Raw genomic sequence first — 19,953 nt, forward strand, 5'->3', positions numbered from 1 at the left:
CTTCGCTTTCCTGTTGTCATCCCCCGACACGCAGCAGCAGCCACACCCGCCTGTCCTCTTGATTGCTTTTGATTTGCTTTCCTTTGCATTGCATTGCCCAGGCTGGCTGCACGCACGCGAAGAAACAAAAACCACTGTGCAGATGCTTTTGCCTACCTGTCTCTGCCTCTTCGCCGGTCCCCCAGAGCGAGATGTCTCGAGGTCTGGACCATACATGAGAAACACGGAGGGGCCATCTGAGATACAGGGAGTTAGGGCGTGCATATCCGGTCGTGCAGCGCTGGCCTATTGATCGGGCATAGGGGAGGCCGCCCCTTGGGCGCGCTGGCGGTCGCTGCCCACTCATTGTCCAGCACTTGGCTCCATCTCTTCCCTGTACTTGTAGAAGCCGTCTTGAAATCTGACCAGCATGCCCTCTCAAGTAAGCAAAATGCGTCAGTCTATTGGTCTTTTGACCTCGCCAGCAAAGGGAACGATTGACATGGACTGAATTGGAATGGTAAGAGTGTGGTGGTTGCTCGACCCAGAGCGCACGGACCACCCACTCTACCCACCCACATTCCCGCCTCTCCTCGTCTTCAACTTGGGCAGCCAGCATCAACATCACTGGACCGAGGACCTTGTTCGAGTTCATGCATTGCTTTTTGTATTGAAAGTAAGCTTTTGGTGGCTCAAAGATGCTCCAGTATCTATTGTACAAGGTATGAAATCAAAATTTTGAAGCAAAATCGCAAATCTACCCTCAGATGTGCGCCATGTTACCTTGTACCGAGGAACTTCTCTCCCATGGGACCCGGGAAAAAAGCGCAGAAACGAAAGAGTCATGTCGGCCGTTCATCGTCGTACCGTCCTCAACCATCCCATCCCAAGTTCTGCCCGAAAAGAAAAACCCAAGCCGGAAGAAAAATTGAACCCATGTGACGCCAATCAAGATGTTCTCGCCGTTTAGCTCATCTCCATTTCCACCTCATGATGAGGAGTGGTGGTTGCCACGCCCGCCGACACAACCGAGATGGGTGCCGTGCCAACATCGGCGTCAGTCACGGGTTTTGGCGATTCGGCAGCCTCCATCGTGTGGGCGCCCTCAAAGACGGGTGGCGAGCAGCGAAGGTTTTGGAGAGCGTGTTGTGCATCCTTGCTGACGAGGCGACCTTGGCGTAGGTTCTCAGCAAAGAGGAAATAGCCCTCCGCGGCCTCGACGAGATACGACTCGAGACCTTTGCTCTCCAACAGTATCTTGACATCGTTGACGGGGAAGTGATTCTCAATGTATCGAGCCCATCCACGAGCGGCAGCCTGAATATGCTCGCTGTCGCTAATCCGGCTCCATCCGATACCGAGATGAAGAGTGAAATCATCGACAACGGGCTGAGCCGCCGTGTCCGAGGTCGTATGGGCTGAGGGGTCGGCCATGTCGCGTCCAGGGCTGGATCGGTTGACAGGAAGCTCGGTAGCAGGCAGGCTTGCAGTGACGTCGAGCCTTGAGGACTTGTGGCTGCGTAGCGACGGTCTATCCTGCGCCTGGCGCTGTTGGTCGAGAAGAGCCTCCTCGGTCTTCCGAACTGCGTCTTCGGCTGCTTTTTCCTCGACCCAGGTGCCAGATTGACTGCTCGCGTCGGGCACGTATCCGGTTTTCTTCTTGATGAGAATCATGCCCGGGCCGTACTCCCATTCGTCTTCGTCTTCTTTGACGGGCTCGACTGGTGGAGGTGCTTTTTCCGGCGAGTCCAAGTTCACGGCGGCCTCATCTCTGGATCGCTTGCGGCCCCTTCGAATCTCTGGAGGGTTCTGTGCCAAGTTCTGGGTCCACGAGGCGTGATTGTGGAACGCCGGCTGGGGGAAGTATGGTCCGCTCAGGTGGGCTTGATGAGCAGAATGGGGTGGGATGGTGACGACGGGCGAGTCTGTACGACCGAATGCTGCCATCGTGCCTGGCGTACGTGCTAGAGGATGCGGGTGGTTAGAGGGCAGAGAGTTGGTGATGCGATTGTGGTCAAGGGGTCGTGGCAATGTCGGGATCAGAGATGCTATCTGCCGACTTGATCTGCGGATCAATTGCCGGACAGGTGGTGGAGGAGTGAGGTACGCGTGACGAGAGTGATGTCTGATGGCACTCAAACTACGACCAATTGGAGATACCAGGGGTACTAGACAGTGCAGTGGAGGTCAATTGGGTAGCGGGAACGTGATGGCAGTGGATGAAGGTACGAGGGAGGCCTGGAGAGAGAGAGAGGTAAGTATGAACGACGAAGCCGGGTCCAAGTCGATATCCCCGGGCCTGGAGGAGTGAGCCTCAGGAGGATGAGGTTCGCCCTACGACAAAGCGAGATGTGTTTGGTAGGTGACAGGTAGGTGGCCAGGAAGGTAGTGGACGAGGTGGTGGTGGTGGTGGTGGTGGTGGTGGTGGTGGTGGTGGTCAAAGTATACAGAGCGAGGCTGTTGGTGATGTTGGTGATAGGATGGATGAGTGGTAGGATCCACGATCTGGGTGTAAGTAGAAGAGGAAGCAGGATGGAGGAAGAGGTGGAAGGGGGCAGAGGGAAGAAATAAGCAGAGGAGAGGAAAGGGAAAGGGAAGAAGAGACAGGTAGAGTGTGGATGTGTGCGAAGGGTGTGTGCGAGGATCTGGGTGTGGGATGGGATGTAAGAGAAGAGAGGAAGACGAGACGACCGAGTGTGCAGGCAAAGGCCGGCGCACGCGCAGAACCAGCGACACACCCAAGATGTAAGTAGTTACACTCTCTGCGCTGCGGTCTCGTTGCGGGTGTGGAGAAGAAGCGGCGCCGCGAAAAAGAGACAGTTGAGGACCAGCCAGAAATGGCGTAGCGGTCCGCGGGACTGAGTTTGCCTTTGCCTTTGCCTGGGAAGTATCTAAGTACCTGTGTACCGGAATTGTGAGGAGGAGGACAAACACACAGACCGACTACGCTGCTTACCTGAGGCAAACAGGCAAGAAAGGTACGAGCGGGAGGTACCTCTCTTGCTAAGGCAAAGAAGGCAGGGCAAAGAGTCAGCAGGTTTGGGGTCGGCAATTGGCCAAAGGTGAGGCCATACTGTGGGTCGCCAAAAGAATCCTGGGCGACACGGCAGCCCAAGAGTCCTGGTTGCTGATTTGCTGAACCAGGAAAATATGGGGGCAATGGAGGAGATCTGGGCTTGCGACGTCTTGTTGCCCTTTGGTTGGCCCGTGAGCTTGTCCGCTTGGAGAAGGGCTTCGGTAAAAGGACCCCTGCTCCTTGTTTGACCTGACTCTTCGTCACCGGCGAGGGTGGTCTGGCGGTTTGCGCCCTGTTATTGGCCACTCTTTGTCCAATTACGGGGTCTCAGGACCTTATCCCTGTGTAAAGGACGTATCTGGAGAATGCCAGCCATTAATGCCTCTTTGGGCTTAGTCTCTCGCCCTGCTTTCGCACCCCGAGTCTGATCAGCGAAAGAATCCGCTCTTGTGCTCGCTCTGAACTTCCGGCCTGAGGCAGAAGATGAGGCATCCAAGCTGTAAGATGTACCTTCGTACCAATGTCGGCTTCGCCGGCAGTGTTCTTCCGATCCTCCTCGGCGTCGAGAGCACAGTGCAGCAAGGTCCGAGAGGTTCAATGATTGGAGCAAGTGGACGTCGTGGAGGAATGGCCACCAGCACTATTGCGAGTACATTGTCGAAGTAGAGGCCTGCTAGAGTTACTGGTGTATTTCTGATATGGCTACAATAGAGAGCATGAACGCAGCTCCCGCCTCCTTGTGTTGACACTCGTTGACAAGGTAGTAGAAGCCTGGTTGTGGAAGGTCCTCTTCCATATTACATGCATTCCTTAGACCCTCCTTCGATTGCAATATCGCATGGGGTTCCCACATCATTCTGAAAGCTCCAAAAACGTACGGAGTAGCGTAGGTAGCTCGCAATGGTCGCTAGTTCCCTGCTCCATGCTTTACCCCAGCAACCGGCCATCATGGCTCCGAACAACATTCGCATCTCGTATGAACGGACCACCAAGCTTGCGCCTTCATAGTCCTCGATTTACCAGCCCTCGACACTCGTCAAAAGCCTGGCCTGAGCCCAGTTTCTTCCAGCCTTCGCTCAGCTTGCTCGAATAGCGCTGAGTCGTCCGAGTTCTCTACCCCTCCATATAGTCCTCGAAAGCCTGGGCTCTGCAAACCGCTAGGACTGGGACTGCGCTGTGCTCTCCGGCGACGGGACAGGATCCCGATATTCTGCAAGTCGCGTGTCCCTGCTGGAGCCGTGTACATACCTAGGAGCATGCTGCGATGCCGATGCTCGGGTAAGTTCTGTGGTGTCTGAGGCTGCGAGATGGCAGATACAGAATCATCATACACTCGAAAGCCGGTCGCTGAGAGATCCGCGATTGCGGGTGAGCGCTGCTGCTCTGCCGATTGCTCGTTGCTGGATGAATGCAGAGATCCTCTCCGGTGAGTGATGCGGAGCTCGCTGGCCAACCTTCTTCGCATGATGCACGCATCCATGAACCGTGTTGCTGCCCTTGCGGAAGCACTGCGGCTGATTCCAGGCTGTGGAAGAGGCGGCGCTATGTCAGCGTCGATACAGACTTTCCTGAGTAGTATGCTTCTTGTCACTGACCGAGGGTGCCGGGGTGGCTGCAGTACGATCCAGGGCCCTGGAGAAAGCCCGATCCGGTGTTGCTGGAGCGCTGCTGGGCAGTGGAGTGTCTCCCGAGCTCCGTCTTGCCCGGGCCTGTTCCCATCCATGCCTCCAAGTCGGGAAGCCGGATGCCGGTGCGCCCGTCTCATCTGGGTTCTGGTCCTGCCCTGCTCCGTCCTGGCTGTATCCCGGCGGTGGCAGTGGATACCTCAACGGAACTCCTATTCCAGCTGGGGTTGGCAACAATAGTGGACGGGGTGGCCTTCGAGGCGGACGCGCAAGAGGCCGTTGAGGGATTGTCATTTCCGGTTCAGTATCAGACGACTCTTCCATCGTGTTGTTGCGAGGCCTTGACAGTGAGGGAGTCGCAGCCCGGCTTTGGATCCTGTCTCCGGCATTCCGGCCCTCCGCTTCAGACCGTGCAGCAGGTCCAGCGATGGGCTCCCTGTATGTTGACAACGGTGAGAACTGTGTCACGACGGATTTGGCAGGCCTCGCATGCTCGCGTTTCTCAGTGACCTTGTCCGCTCCTGATGAGTCTCCCAAGCCTCCCTCTTGAAACACATCATCCCAGGCTTGTTGTTCAGATCGGACATAACGTCTATAGCTACTGCGTCTCTCGTAGTCTTTAACCTCCTCGATGGTGAGGGCGACTGTTGTTGGTTTCCGTCTCAGCATCGTCGTATAAGAATGCCAGCCGGTGACACGTAAAGCCCACAATATGGCGATTCTTACAATCTTTCGAAGTAAATAACAGGTAGCCCAGAGCATGCGGCAATGGCCTCTACGGCTAGGGCTTTATTCTTGCTCACGGACTGTCTCTATCTACCTTAGGTCTGCGCTTGCTCTTGTCTTGTTTCGTTATGGAAAGCACGAGCTGATTGATGTTCCCAGTCCTAAAAGTAGGAAAGAACAGTCGATCAAATGCTATGTGCATTCAAAGCAAAGTAATTTGCTCAACTTCAAATCAAATCGGTGAGCTTGTTATTGAGTGTGTTCATTGAGACACCGCGCTGTGCGTATTCATTTGGCCACACAAGATCGGGGCTGTCATATCTGCTCGCCTTTGAGCTCGAGATTCCCGAGAGGGCGCGTGGACCATTTTGTCAGTGAGAGGTAAAACGCTTCACACTTGATTGCTACCTGGGCAATCCTCATGATCCATGATCAATGTTCAGGACATCACATGGACATATATGCCAGAGTGGCCCTTGCCTTTCAGAGCTATTTTTTCAAGATGATGGCTCAGGAGATACGAACAACAAGTACTACCTAGTACGTAGGCAGGCATTTTAGTGGGTAATGAGGCAGAGATACCAGATCAGACTTATCCATTACGCGTGCTGTCCACAGATGTTCACTGCATGCCTAATTCCAAGCCACAAAGTGCGCAGTAGTGGGAGCGGGCAGTTCGTGTTAGAGCTGCCCCGGAGAGCCAATTTCGCCTTAACAGGGTGAGCCGGCGCGCTATCTCAGCTAAGATTAGGTGTCGAGAGGCGCCAGCCGTTGACGAAAGCCCCTGCGGCCCTGGTCGATGCCCGCCCATCCAAGGATACTGCCACCCGTGCGTACAGAGATCGACCGACTCCAGACCAATCTCCTGTTCAGCACCGCTCCCAAGAAGAGGCTTTGCCTCATCGTCGCTGTCTCTCTCTCTCTCTTCTCTCTTCGCGAAAGCGTCCATCCTCTTGGGCTCTGTGTCTAGGATTATTGGGAGAGCTTTGTTGTCTGCCTGCCAAATGGCAGATTCAACCCGCCATTCACTTCCCCCAACCTACAGCCTCTAGAGCGTGTGGCTTCTGGACGGCCCCTGTGGTGTGTGTGCCCACGTACCCGTGTCCAAAGTCCCGAGTATCACGACCATATCCCAGCACGTACTTTTTTATTCTGTTCGCTGACAGAGTGCACGGCATATTTCCAGGCGGTATCGAACATGAACGGCGACTTGAGCTTGTCCCAGGCCTTGGGCGGGCTGCGGATAGCCAACCCGGACGATGCGCCTGCCAGCTCTTCGAGGGACTTGTCGGCCGCCGCGACCGGGGACGCAGCCCCCATCGACGCCAGTGAGGGGATCGCCAACGACGAGACCCAACAGCAACTCCCACCTCCCCAACAATCGCCTCCAGCACCCATACCGGACCCTACGACTCCCTCTGGTACTAGCGACCCCCAGAGTCGATCGCCAGGCGGTGGACACACTTACGAAAGCGCCGCCGCCATCCTGAAGTCGGCCCAGAACAACCTGAACATCGTACAGAGGCAACCGAGCTCGGCAGCCCGCCCCGACCAGCATCTCCAAGTGCAGTATTCCACATACCAGCCAAATTCATCACCCAGCAATGGCCGCTCCCCAAGCTCAGCCTCTGCCCGACCGGTCTCCAATCTCTACTCCACACCCACCCCGCTTGAGATTGAGCAGGCGACTACGCCTTACAGCGCGCTCCGGGGCGAGTCCTCGACCTATGGCATACCTGCCAGGCACGACTCAAGGTCAAGTCCTGCTCACACAAATCCCGTATCCTCGAGGGAGGCGAACCACCGAGAGCGGCCTTACAACACGGCGCCTACTGGTGCCCTCCCACCAAGACGCAGCTCCAGGGGGATGGGCGGTGGTTATGCCACGACCCAGCCCGCCCCTAGCCCGGGCCAGTCGACCACACAGCTTGCTGATATGCCGCCGCTCAAGAGCAGCGAGGAGTGGCAGGAGAAGGGTGCGTCGGTAAGCGTCCGGAAAGAGGTTGACGCCTCGGGCAGGACCGTCGTCAGAACCGTCAAGAAAGGTGTCAAGGACTTTTCTTTTGGGCGAGTTCTCGGAGAAGGATCTTATAGCACTGTCTACCTCGCGACCGACCGACAGAGCCTCAAGGAGTATGCCATCAAAGTCCTCGAGAAGAAGCACATCATCAAGGAGAAGAAGATCAAATACGTCAACATTGAGAAGAACACCCTCAACCGATTAACAGAACATCCCGGCATTGTGCGGCTCTACTACACTTTTCAAGATGAGCTATCGCTCTATTACGTGCTGGACCTCTGCAACGGCGGCGAGCTGCTCGGTGTGCTGAAGAGAACCGGCACTTTCGACGTTGACTGCACGAGGTTCTACGGTGCCCAGATACTCGATGCTATCGACTATATGCACTCGAGAGGAGTGATCCATCGCGACCTGAAGCCCGAGAACGTCCTTCTTGACGATAACATGCACGTGAAGATCACGGACTTCGGGACAGCGAAGCTGTTGAAAGACCCAAGAGATCCGAAACCTCTGGAGAACGTCCCAGGGGTTTCGAACGAGTCGGAGGACAGCCGCGCAGCCTCTTTTGTCGGAACTGCCGAGTATGTGAGCCCAGAATTGCTGACAGACAAGTCGGCTGGGAAGCCAAGCGACATTTGGGCGTTTGGGTGCATTATATACCAACTCCTTGCTGGTCGACCTCCTTTCAAGGGCGGGTCGGAGTATCTGACTTTCCAGAAGATTGTCGGCCTTGAATACGAGTTCCCCGCTGGGTTCCCTCCAGCTGCTCGGGACCTGGTCGAGAGATGCTTGGTCTTGGACCCCTCTCGTCGATTGACCATCGATCACATCAAGAACCATGAGTTCTTTGATGGTCAAAAGTTCGGCAAAGAGCTGTGGAGGACAAAGGCGCCGCGGCTGCGACCATTCGTACCTCCTTCGCAGGAGCCGCACATTATTCAGCTCAACGGAGCCTCCTCTGCGTCCCAATCAACGGCGGCATCTAGGAGCGCCCAGCCGCAGAACAACGCGCCGCGGCCATCGCGCATCATTACCGAATTGCCACCTCCCACCCAACTGGATCTAGACTGGTCCCCTATCCTCACACGCCAGAACGAAAGAATCTTGAAACTCGGCGACTTGATGGTCATCACGAGCCCTCTCAATAACGGGCAGAAGGGTGACGGCGACGGTCACAAGAAGCTCTCCCGATTCTTTGGCGGCAGCACGACGAAGAAGCGGCAGCGGCTTGTCATGGTCACTTCAGGTGGTCGCATAGTGCTCTGCCCGGCTGGCGGAGACGAGAAGAAGGCGAAGCAAGAAATATCTCTTTTGGCTCCTGACTGCACTTGGCGCAGCCAGATGGACGCCAAGGGGCAGATGGTGTGGTGCGTCGACACGGTAAGCTCCCGCATCTTGCTCTATCAAGGTGGTCCACGGTACTAACACAATGCCAGGGAGGCGTACACTACTCCTTCGAGGAAGCAAAGTCTTCGCAATCCACAGAGTACGGCAAGACTCCCGCGGAAGAGTGGGTTGACGCGCTTGAGAGAGCAAAGGATTTTGCTCTGTCGCAAAACATCGTGGCTTCTTATAGAAGCGACGACTTCGGCGACATGTCCTCGTCCATGTCGAGCCCGGCTAGCACGCTCGGGGGCAGGGGCCAGTACCCGGAGGGCTTTGGCGAAGGATTCAGTGTGAGCGATAGATCCGGTCGCACTCAGCTTCTCAGTAAGAGTCAGGCAAGCCTTGATGATGCGACGGCGGATCGGAAGAGGAACCGGTTCAGCAAGAGGCAGTCAAGGAACGGGCTTGGAGCCCAATTTTGAAGCGAAAAACCCCAGCGTACTGACTTTTTTGAACGAACGATAACGTCGAGACAAGCTGGGCGGTGACGGAAAAGACTAGAACTGTGAGCATCTTGGTCATGGAGGGCCAGGGCCGCCCTTACTGGAGACGGATATGGGCCCTACTCCTATTCTCACGGTGGCCGGCCAGAGCGAGAGGACACCCTTGGGGAGAGAAGAAAAGGGATCGGCTGGACACTGTGCATACAACACTCTTAATTGGCATTTTGATAGCGTGGCGATGGGCTTAGCATTGAACATCAAGCACATCACAGCCTCTATTTGATTCACAATATAACCTTGGTATAAAGTCGTCATGGGACATTCGCTCTTGTTGTGATGGTTTGGCTCCATAAGGTACCTATAGTGTAGCCTCTTGGCAGCACTGGACTGGAGTGATCTTCTGTTCCGGAGTACCTAGGTCGAGGCGGACTCCGATCCAGCATAGGTACCTACCTGCCCAACCCTGCTTCCGCACAGTTGACGCTAATAATGTGTCACCCTTTCAAACAACATTTGATATGCCTATTTGAATATTCCTACTCTAGAGAGGCCGTAGGATCTACTCCGTACGTGTCTGGCCTGGAAGAAGGAGGATAGGAGGCTGGGAATCGTACTTCACAGTAAGAGATGGTGTCACATGATCAACGTCTAGCACTTTGCGCCAAACCTCGAGCTTGGCTAATCGGTACTGGATACATAGCTCCACCATATGAGATAGGCACATTCAACAAGTACTCTCGACCCAACCACCCCCTTGATGGTGGACTCTCTGGCCGAGTGTGTTCCCGCTAGGATTTTTGTCGCATCCCCAAACTCAACCTACCAGCGACGCCCACGACGCGCATGTCGCGCTGCTCTGAATCTCGTCAAACAACCCGACCCCAGTCAAAAAACTCTCCACCAAACAAGGACGTTCGTCCTTTGCCGAATCGCCCAGAATGCAGCCCCAGTATCGTCCCTACCCACAGCAGGCGCCGCCCCAGAGGTCGCCGCATGGTCCCAATCAGCGCCGCGCTGGCATCGGTAAGCTAGGCCGCTTCCTTTTTCTCGTGCCCAGTCCCGTCTGGTCTATCTTTGTCCGGTTTGGTCCATTGTCCATCACAACCACCCGTGCCTCCCGTCCAGTCCAGTCCAGTCCAGTCCAGTTCGGCCGTGCTTCCTTCCAATCGGCGAAGCGGCACACACTAGCAACAGCGAGCGTGCGGCTGTGGCTCTGGCGCCCCCCCCCTTCCCGTCCCTCCTTGCAACCTCTTCCGTGACACAAAACCCCGAGAGAGATCGAGGCTAGAGACTAAAAAACTAACACGTCACTCGACCGCACAATGGCAGGCCCGATGATGCCCGCCGGACCCGGAGCCCACCACGCCATGCCGCATGCCCAGGCGCAGATGCAGCAGCAGGTACAGGCACAGCAGCAGGCGAGCGAGATGGCGAAACGGCGCAGCCGCAAGCCCACCGACAGGACCATCCCCGATGGCGTCGAGGACGCGATCATTGGCGACGGCGTGCAGCGATACAAGCAGCTGCGCGACTTTGAGAGGCGCCTCGATGCGACGATGACTCGCAAGAGGCTCGATATTGTCGACTCCGTCAGCCGCAATGCCAAGGTAGGGACGGAGCGAGATTCGTGCCTGAGGATTGAAAAACACGTTCACATGCTAACGCCTCAATCATAGCGGTTCAAGACGCTGCGCATATGGATCTCGAACACGGTCGAGGACCAGATCTGGCAGAGCAACGGCCTCAACGTTGATAGCTTTGACTTTTCATCGAACCTAGAGTCCTCATATCGCGTCAAGATCGAGGGCCGTCTACTCGATGAGGATGACGATTCAGAGCAGGATGACAAGGAAGAGCAGGATGCTGCCGGCGCAGACGCTATGGATACAGACGGCCCAGCTAAGACCAAGCCCAAGGCACCCCGAGGGCAGAAATACCGGTTCTCGCACTTCTTCAAGGCCCTCACTGTCGACTTTGACCGCAGCAAGATGCGGAACGGTACGGAGCAGAGCGTCGAATGGAAGAAGCCCGAGCGGGCGCCCAACTCGTCCAACCTGCCGGCTGCCGCCGACTTTGATGAGCTCACCTTCAAGCGGAGCGGAGACGAGAACACCAACATCACCATCAACCTCTACCGACACGAGGAGCCCGAGCGGTTCGAGCTGAGCCCCGATCTTGCCGAGGTCGTGGATATGAAGGAGGCTACGCGTCCGGAAATCATCATGGGGCTTTGGGAATACATCAAGCTCATGGGACTCCAAGAGGACGAGGAGAAGCGCAATTTCCGCTGCGATGACTTGCTGAGAAAGGTTGGTCTCTCTCCTCCATATTTGAGTCCCGTCATCAATTCGCTGACATGGTACAACAGGTCGTTGGTCGAGACAGTGGTTACATCCCGTCGCTCCAGGAGTATATCAATGGGCATCTCAGCCCCCTTCCTCCTGTCAAGCTGGTCTACACGATACGGGTGGACGAAGAATTCCACAAGAACCCTGAACCTACCATCTACGATGTCCGAGTAGCCGTAGATGACCCTCTCAGGCAGAAGCTCTTCCCCTTCATTCACAACCCCCAGTACGCCACGATGCTCAAGGAGGTCGCCAGCCTGGACGACCAGCTCGCCATCTTGGTCCAGGCGATCGGCCAGTCCCGGGCCAAGCACGACTTCCTCGACGCCGTGAGCAAGGACCCGGCCAACTTTCTGCGCAACTGGCTCAGCTCGCAGAAGCGCGATCTTGAGATTATCTTTGGCGAGGCCACGCGGGGCGGCGGCGAGCTGGCTACGGGCGACGAGTGGCGCCGCGGCGGCAAGGGCAGCATGTGGACGACGCAGAACGCCCGCGAGAGCGTCAACGTCCTGCTCTCGAAGCAGCCGGCTGTGCCTCGATGAGCTGGCTCTTGTTCTCCTTCCGTGTGTGCAAGCAGCGTGGGGGCCATCCATCCAGGGGGTGGCGTGTAATTTGATATCGATCCGCTCAGGCAGAACGAACGGAGACATGGCGTTTTTGATTATCGTTTTATCCATCTGCTCTTTTGGCGCAGCGGAGCTCTGCGGGTTTGGGGACAGGAGGTAAAAGGGTTTTAGCTAGATAGTTTTTGTTGTTACTGGTGTCGAAAATACCATATTTGAGCATATTCTCTGGCGCGACCTGCAAAATGATGACACGGAGATAGGACTTTACGGAGAGGTTCTTACGGTGCCTCTTTTGCCTGTGCAATTCCATGGCAATCCCGTAAATCAAGCTCAACTGGGTCCCGAGGCGGGGAAACCTATCGGGATGGCTCCATCATGTTCCGTCATCATGTACAAGTATAAGAACAGCAGGGCTCATACAACCTTCGACACGGACGCGGGTTCAGTCTAACATATACAGAACAACTTGTATTTCAAAATATTGTCTTTCTGTAAATCCGGCATATTCTTTGCGGCAACCATCCTCTCACCAAAGCATACTCGAAAGACCTTGCCAATCTTCTGAAAACAAGGTGGTCCGGTCCACTCACTTACATCACCACTAACCCGAGTACTTGTATTAGGAGGGGAAAAAGCACAGAAGTCATGACTACGGTCTTCCAACCCGGCAACACAGCCGTCATCACCGGCGGCGCCTCGGGCATCGGGCTCGCCCTCGCCAAGCGCTGCGCCGCGGCGGGCATGCGCGTCCTCGTCGCCGACCGGGACGCCGCCGCCCTGACCGCCGCGCCCGCCGCCGCCTGCGCGGGCGCCGACAACGACACCTCCGACGTCCTCACCGTCGAGATGGACGTCTCGTCCCCCGAGGGGTGGGCCGTGCTGCGCAGGCGCGTCGACGACGAGTTCGGCGGCAGGGTCTCGCTGCTGGCGCTCAACGCCGGCGTCGGGGGGGCGCCGTCGCGGTGGGACAGCGCCGAGAGCTTCCGGCGCGTGCTGGACGTGAACCTCGGGGGCGTCGTCAACGGGCTGGCGGCGTGCCTGGACGCCGTGCGCGCCGCGGCCGGCGGTGGGAAGGCGGCGGTGGTGATCACGGGGTCCAAGCAGGGCATCACCTGCCCGCCCGGCAACCCGGCGTACAACGCCTCCAAGGCGGCCGTCAAGGCGCTGGCGGAGCACCTCGACTACGACCTGCGCGCCGAGGACAACGTCGGCGTGCACCTGCTCGTGCCCGGCTGGACGTTCACGGGGATGACGGGCGGCGGCGGCGCCAGGGAGAAGCCGGCGGGGGCGTGGTGGCCGGAGCAGGTGGTCGAGTTCCTGGAGCGCAGGATGGCCGAGGGCAAGTTCTACGCCGTGTGCCCGGACAACGACGTGAGCGAGTCGACGGACCGGCGGCGGATGCTGTGGAGCGTCGGGGACATCGTCGAGGGGCGGCCGCCCATGTCGCGGTGGAGGGAGGAGTGGAAGGGTCCTGCGCAGGAGTGGATGGACAAGCAGAGCTTGTGAGGCGGTTTTTACTTGTTTTTTTTTTGCTGAGAAACTCGGAGAGACGGGGTGTGGCAGCCACTTGGGCTGAGCAAAGGGGAAGATAGATGGTAACAAAAAGCTGGGTACTCTACAAGCAGTGTTGCTTTCTGGGTTTTGATGTCTGTGTGTCTTTCCGATTTCGCTATTCCCATGCCAAACGCCTAGCCGAATGCACTTTCATACATACATACATGTAATCACTGAGCCGTCGTTGGTCTGTGCTCTGATGCTCATCCCATCTCATTGCTCATGACATCCCACATAATTCCTTCTCCCCCTCTCCCTGGTGCTTATCGCTGGGGCGGCACCGGGGTAGAGGGCATGTTCCGGATTTGCTTGATCAGGAACTCTCTCTCGTCGATAAACTGCTCGTCGTCGGTCCGGTCTTCCAGGAAGTGGGACAGGAAGGTGAGCAGCTTCTCCCGGTTCATGAGGAGGATCTTTTGCACGGCAACCGACTTGTGCGGGTTGGCGACAAAGACCTTGAAGACGTGGAAGCCCTCGTACTGCACCATCTTGCGGTCGTCGCGCAGCAGGTTCATGCAGATCTTGAGATGCTCACCCCGGTCAACGTATGCCGTCATGACGTTGTAGTTGGACCGATCCAGCAGGATTTCCCCGAGCAGTTTGATAGACTGCCTCTTGGTAACGTAGCTGTTGGATTGCACAAGCGTCGTGTTGTATCTCTCAAAGAACGCGTCAAAGTTGGTAGAGAGGTATTTTGGTACAATGTCCTTGTGCTTTGTCAATAGTTCCTGTTACGTGCGATATACAAGTCAGCGGACGCTCGGCTCTCGGGAGGTGTCTCGATCTTACCCTGAACGTAGTAAAGGCGTCGGCGGCCACCTCAAACGAGCTCTTGTCGATCCAGTCGAAGAACCGCCAGAGAATGCCATTGCCAGTCTGCTGCCGGTTGACGTTGATATAGTCGATCCCCTGCGCACTCGATCCCGGCTCGTCTCCGTCATCGTACAGTATGATCGCGGCCGCCGACTGGTTCTTAAGGACTTCGCGTAGCACCGATCCGGCCGGCGTTGCGCTCTCCTTGTGATCATATCCCCGGCACAGTTCCACCAGTACCTGCGGTCTCTTGGTCACGACGTACTCCAGTGCCATCGGCTCGCTGTTGTTAGAGGCGGTCGGGGGCCGGAACCGAAAGATGTAAGAGAAGATGACCTGCGCATCTTTGCGGGACTCGAAGGGTAGCTTGTGGAGATTGATCGCCAAGAAGTATAGCATATCCTCCTCCAGGACGCCATTGACCAGCTGGAAGATCTGCTCGGGGCTGCTCTCCGATTCTGGTGGCCGGGAAAAGAGTGTTAGTCAAGTCAATGCCCAACGTCCACGGAAACGGAAACTCGTACCATGTGTCCCCTGGAGGATGAGCTTCATCTGACTGAGAATCTTGGATAGGTCATCGATCTGGGCATCTGTCAGCGTGTGGTTCTGTTGGGTAGATTGGTGAACCGGACCTTGGCATTTGCGGGAGGCCCCTCGAGCTTCTGAAGGAGCTCGTTCGCCTGCTTGGGCAGCTCGGTCGTATTGGGCCGACTACGGCCTCGGCCAAAAAGAAAGGCCATCCTGTCTGTCTGGGTGCCGTCCTCGGTTTCACCAAAAGCTCGTCAAGGTTGGCAATGAGCCCCGTACGGTAGTTTGGGTGGCAAGCAACCGGCGAAAGGAGGCGGGCTGTTGTCTGGGTGGATGATTGGTGGTATTGCCAGAGACGATAAACTTTATGGAATGCACGGCGAAAGAGTGCTAAGCTGCTGGGATGGCATGCAGCAGTGAATGAAACTCTCGAGAGAGTCAATGCCAGAGAATAAAGTTGCTTTGTGCGTCAATATGCCCACAGGTACGGCCTGTTAATATCTGATACACCACTTGCACTCCGATTTATTTACTTGATCTGGATGTTTTGATCACCGTTGCTGGCGCTAAGACGACCTCCCTGAATTTGGGGGGGTTACGGAGTACTCCCTGTGTCAAAACTGCGCTAAGTCACCACAGCGAATTACATCACGCTACATCAAGCCCGTCCGGAGACGACCACATGTCGAGCGAAGAAGATCCCTGCACTTATTAACTACAATACATGTACAGCCTGCCAGGGGTCCGTGTCCCACTAGCGAGGCCAGCCTCCATTGCTGCACCTAATCCGGCCGCTAACCCCTCCATCCTTGAGTACCCCGCCACAGCGAAATCATTGGCGGCCTTGCATTGTGACTCGACCACCACCACCACCACCACTGCCACCATAGAAATTGGAGTGCTCGAAATTTTGCCAAATCTGAGGCACGAAAGATTGACTCAGAGCGGCACAGGCCAAGGCAGATAAATCTGCCATTTCTTGCCTCGACCTCGACAAACACCTCACTTTCTTGACAGCACAACCATAGACTGCATCATCCTGTCTTGATTGACAGGAAATTTGTGCGCCAAGATGTCTATCGACTTCCCCAAGACGGAAGTCGAGACCATCGAGAGATGGAGGGATATCCAGGCTTTTGAGAGACAGGTCAGTCGCATTTTGACATGCCGGACTGCTTCGCATTTGCTGACATGGCGATTTCCAGGTTCAACTCTCCGAAGGCCGACCGCTCTACACTTTCTACGATGGACCGCCTTTTGCGACCGGCCTTCCCCATTACGGCCATTTGCTTGCCTCGACTATCAAGGACATCATCCCGCGGTACTGGTCCATGAAGGGCTTCCACGTCGAGCGACGCTTTGGTTGGGATACACACGGCCTCCCCATCGAGCACGAGATTGACAAAAAGTTCGGCATCACTGGCAAGGCTGCCGTCATGGAGATGGGTCTCGACAAGTACAACGAGGAGTGCCGGTCCATTGTCATGCGCTTCCGAGAGGAGTGGAGGCACACCATTGAGCGGCTGGGTCGATGGATTGACTTCGACAACGACTACAAGACCATGGATCCCACCTTCATGGAGTCCGAGTGGTGGGTCTTCAAGCAGCTCTTCGACAAGGGACAAGTCTACAAGGGATTCCGCGTCATGCCTTACTCCACGGCCCTCACGACTGCCCTGAGCAACTTTGAGGCCAATCAGAACTATCAGGATGTCAACGACCCTGCTGTCGTCGTCTCGTTCCCTCTCAAGAACGACCCCGAGACGCACCTCTTGGCTTGGACGACTACGCCTTGGACCCTGCCGTCGAACTTGGCTCTCGCTGCCCACCCTGACTTCGAATACGTCAAGATCCATGACGAGAAATCGGGCAAGAACTACATCTTGTTGGAGAAGCTCTTGACAACGCTCTACAAGGATCCCAAGAAGGCCAAATTCAAGATTGTCGAGAAGCTCAAGGGAACGGCTATGGCCGGCTGGCAGTACGAACCCCTCTTCAACTACTTCTACGAGGAATTCAAGGACACCGCTTTCCGTGTCGTGAACGCAGAGTATGTGACAGCCGATAGCGGTGTGGGCATCGTCCACCAAGCACCAGCTTTCGGTGAGGACGATTACAACGTGGCGCTCAAGGCTGGTTACATCAACGAGAACGTACCGCCCCCGGACCCGGTTGATGACGCTGGTAAATTCACCGACAAGGTGTCTGATTTTGCTGGCATGCATGTCAAGGAGGCCGACAAGCACATTATCAAGCACCTGAAGAACGCCGGAAGGCTGGTGGTGGATTCGCAGTTGAAGCACTCGTACCCTATGTGCTACCGCTCAGATACCCCTTTGATTTACCGCGCGGTTCCTTCTTGGTTTGTTCGCATCACAAACATTGTCCCCAAGATGCTGGAGAACATTGAGCAGCAGCACTGGGTTCCCAGCTTCGTCAAGGAGAAGCGCTTTGCCGCCTGGATCGCCAACGCCCACGACTGGAACGTGAGCCGCAACCGATACTGGGGTACTCCGATCCCACTGTGGATCAGCGACGACGGAGAAGAGCGTGTCTGTGTCGGCAGCATCGAGGAACTGCGCGAGCTCAGTGGTTTCCAGGGTGACCTGAGCGACATCCACCGCGACAAGATCGACCATATCACCATCCCCAGCAAGCAGGGCAAGGGCCAGCTGAAGCGAGTTGAGGACGTCTTTGACTGCTGGTTCGAGTCAGGCAGCATGCCTTACGGCAGCCAGCACTATCCGTTCGAGAACGTGGACAAATTCGAGAAGGCGTTCCCCGGTGACTTCATTGCCGAGGGTTTGGATCAGACCAGAGGTTGGTTCTACACCCTCCTGGTGCTGGGCACCCACCTGTTCGGTGTTCCGTCCTTCAAGAACTGCGTCGTGAACGGCATTGTACTCGCAGAAGACGGCAAGAAGATGTCGAAGCGTCTCAAGAACTACCCGCCCCCCGACCTGGTCATGGACAAGTACGGTTCTGACGCGCTTCGGTTGTACCTCATCAACTCGCCTGTCGTCCGCGCCGAGCCCCTGCGCTTCAAGGAGACTGGTGTGAAGGAGGTCATCCAGAAAGTCCTCTTGCCCCTGTGGAACAGTTACAAGTTCTTCGAGGGCCAGGTCGCCCTGCTCAAGAAGGTCGAGAAGGTGGACTACATGTGGAATCCCAAGGAGGAGGCCAACAACACCAACGTCATGGACAAGTGGATTCTTGCTAGTTGCCAAAGCCTGCTGCAGTTTGTGAACCAGGAGATGGAGGGTAAGTCTTTCCCTCGCCTTCGAGTCAAGCAATTGCTCTAACACGCACTTTAGGTTATAGATTGTACACGGTCGTGCCGCGACTCCTGGGACTTCTGGACAATACCACCAACTGGTATATTCGGTTCAATAGGAAACGTCTCAAGGGCGAGAACGGCGTTGACGACACGCTGCATGCCCTCAACACCCTTTTCGAGGTTCTCTACACTCTGTGCCGAGGACTTGCTCCCTTTACCCCCTTCCTCACCGACCACATCTACCTGAAGCTGCTGCCTTTCATCCCCAAGGAACAGCGCGCTGAAGACCCCCGCAGCGTCCACTTCCTGCCCTTCCCTACCGTCCGCGAGGAGCTGTTCAACCCCGATGTTGAACGCAGGGTCGAGCGTATGCAGACTGTCATTGAGCTGGGTCGCCTGTCACGCGAGAGGAGGACCATTGGTTTGAAGACGCCGCTCAAGACCCTGGTCGTCATTCACCGTGAGCAACAATACTTGGACGACGTCAAGTCGCTCGAGTCATACATCTGCGAGGAGCTCAACATTCGTGACCTTGTTCTGACTACGGATGAGGCTAAATACAATGTTCAGTACACTGCCAATGCCGACTGGCCCGTGTTGGGCAAGAAGCTGAAGAAGGACATGGCCAAGGTCAAGAAGGGTCTGCCCCTGTTGACCAGCGACGAGGTGCGGGGCTACCTGCTGAACAGGGAGATTGTCGTCGACGGTATCCACCTCGGTGAGGGCGACCTGGTCGTCAAGCGCGTCATCAAGGAGGATGAATCCTCCAGGAACCTCGAGACCAACACGGACAGCGACGTGCTGACCATTCTGGATGCCGAGATCTACCCCGAGCTCGCTCATGAGGGTGTGGCCAGAGAGATCATCAACCGTGTGCAGCGCCTGCGCAAGAAGGCCAACCTTCAGCCGACGGACGACATCATCATGGAGTACAAGGTGCTTGCGGACCCGGAGAACATTGGCCTGGCCGAGGTGTTTGAGACGCAGTCCAGGATGCTGGAGAAGGCGCTGCGGAGGCCGATGGACAAGCACGAGGTGACCCACGTGGAGGGTGAGATCCCTGAGGGCAAGCAGGAGGGCATCATTGCCGAGGAGATGCAGGAGGTGCAGAAGGCTACCTTCCTGCTCAGGCTACTGCATCTGTAGAGGAGGCGGGCAGAGGCGTATCGGTATCGATGGCTGGCAGGCTGTGCTAGAGTACCTAGAACAATGCCATACATAGCTTTGCGTAAAAAAGACATGAATGAATAGAGAAAGTCAAGTAACAAGCTGTGTCATGTTATGTTTATGACTTGCGTGATGCCGCCTGTCGTGGGTCAGCACGGGTGAAAGGCTAGAGGTGAACACCATCTTACCAGATAGCAGTCCTTGAGCTTGAGGAACTCCTTGAGGCACTTGTCTTTGTGAACCGAGTTGTAGTCGGCAACAATGCATTTACCATATACTGCGGCCTGCAGGAATTGGGCGTCAGTCTTTTCTTCTCGTTCGACCTGTCTCTCTCTACCTATAGTCTACAACACACTGACTGACCTCTGCAGAGCATTGCGAGACTGCCTTGGCAAACTTGTGGATGGGACGAGCTCGGGGCTGCATGGTGGCTGCCTCGACTATCTCAATTCAATAGCGGACTGTACATCGATGGCGTTCTTGATAACGAGCAGAGTCTAAGCGA

General features: G+C 56.1%; 8 protein-coding genes across 8 annotated transcripts; 4 read left to right on the forward strand and 4 right to left on the reverse strand.

Moving 5' to 3' along the window:
• Positions 1-945: 945 nt before the first annotated feature.
• Positions 946-1,926, reverse strand: E0L32_008456 (uncharacterized protein; the record flags this gene model as incomplete). Its single annotated transcript, XM_031143312.1, has 1 exon — positions 946-1,926. One exon carries the CDS (start codon positions 1,924-1,926, stop codon positions 946-948), a length of 981 nt encoding a protein of 326 aa, XP_030992281.1.
• Positions 1,927-4,542: 2,616 nt separating this feature from the next.
• Positions 4,543-5,289, reverse strand: E0L32_008457 (uncharacterized protein; the record flags this gene model as incomplete). Its single annotated transcript, XM_031143313.1, has 1 exon — positions 4,543-5,289. The coding sequence occupies one exon, from the start codon at positions 5,287-5,289 to the stop codon at positions 4,543-4,545; it is 747 nt and encodes a 248-aa protein (XP_030992282.1).
• Positions 5,290-6,544: 1,255 nt separating this feature from the next.
• On the forward strand, positions 6,545-9,174 carry E0L32_008458 (uncharacterized protein; the record flags this gene model as incomplete). The annotated part of the gene is made up of 2 exons (XM_031143314.1): positions 6,545-8,746; positions 8,803-9,174. The coding sequence occupies 2 exons, from the start codon at positions 6,545-6,547 to the stop codon at positions 9,172-9,174; spliced, it is 2,574 nt and encodes an 857-aa protein (XP_030992283.1).
• A 1,343-nt stretch (positions 9,175-10,517) lies between these two features.
• Positions 10,518-12,085, forward strand: E0L32_008459 (uncharacterized protein; the record flags this gene model as incomplete). The annotated part of the gene is made up of 3 exons (XM_031143315.1): positions 10,518-10,802; positions 10,872-11,504; positions 11,564-12,085. The coding sequence occupies 3 exons, from the start codon at positions 10,518-10,520 to the stop codon at positions 12,083-12,085; spliced, it is 1,440 nt and encodes a 479-aa protein (XP_030992284.1).
• Positions 12,086-12,754: 669 nt separating this feature from the next.
• Positions 12,755-13,615, forward strand: E0L32_008460 (uncharacterized protein; the record flags this gene model as incomplete). The annotated part of the gene is made up of 1 exon (XM_031143317.1): positions 12,755-13,615. One exon carries the CDS (start codon positions 12,755-12,757, stop codon positions 13,613-13,615), a length of 861 nt encoding a protein of 286 aa, XP_030992285.1.
• A 311-nt stretch (positions 13,616-13,926) lies between these two features.
• Positions 13,927-15,216, reverse strand: E0L32_008461 (uncharacterized protein; the record flags this gene model as incomplete). The annotated part of the gene is made up of 4 exons (XM_031143318.1): positions 13,927-14,391; positions 14,453-14,934; positions 15,001-15,058; positions 15,109-15,216. The coding sequence occupies 4 exons, from the start codon at positions 15,214-15,216 to the stop codon at positions 13,927-13,929; spliced, it is 1,113 nt and encodes a 370-aa protein (XP_030992286.1).
• An 860-nt stretch (positions 15,217-16,076) lies between these two features.
• Positions 16,077-19,427, forward strand: E0L32_008462 (uncharacterized protein; the record flags this gene model as incomplete). Its single annotated transcript, XM_031143319.1, has 3 exons — positions 16,077-16,151; positions 16,210-18,265; positions 18,319-19,427. The coding sequence occupies 3 exons, from the start codon at positions 16,077-16,079 to the stop codon at positions 19,425-19,427; spliced, it is 3,240 nt and encodes a 1,079-aa protein (XP_030992287.1).
• A 139-nt stretch (positions 19,428-19,566) lies between these two features.
• Positions 19,567-19,874, reverse strand: E0L32_008463 (uncharacterized protein; the record flags this gene model as incomplete). Its single annotated transcript, XM_031143320.1, has 3 exons — positions 19,567-19,587; positions 19,637-19,732; positions 19,812-19,874. The coding sequence occupies 3 exons, from the start codon at positions 19,872-19,874 to the stop codon at positions 19,567-19,569; spliced, it is 180 nt and encodes a 59-aa protein (XP_030992288.1).
• Between the last annotated feature and the right edge of the window lie 79 nt (positions 19,875-19,953).

This window comes from Thyridium curvatum (genome assembly GCF_004353045.1).
Source record: "Thyridium curvatum strain D216 chromosome Unknown NODE_56_length_292564_cov_84.152122, whole genome shotgun sequence".
Classification (NCBI taxonomy): Eukaryota; Fungi; Ascomycota; class Sordariomycetes; order Thyridiales; family Thyridiaceae; genus Thyridium; species Thyridium curvatum.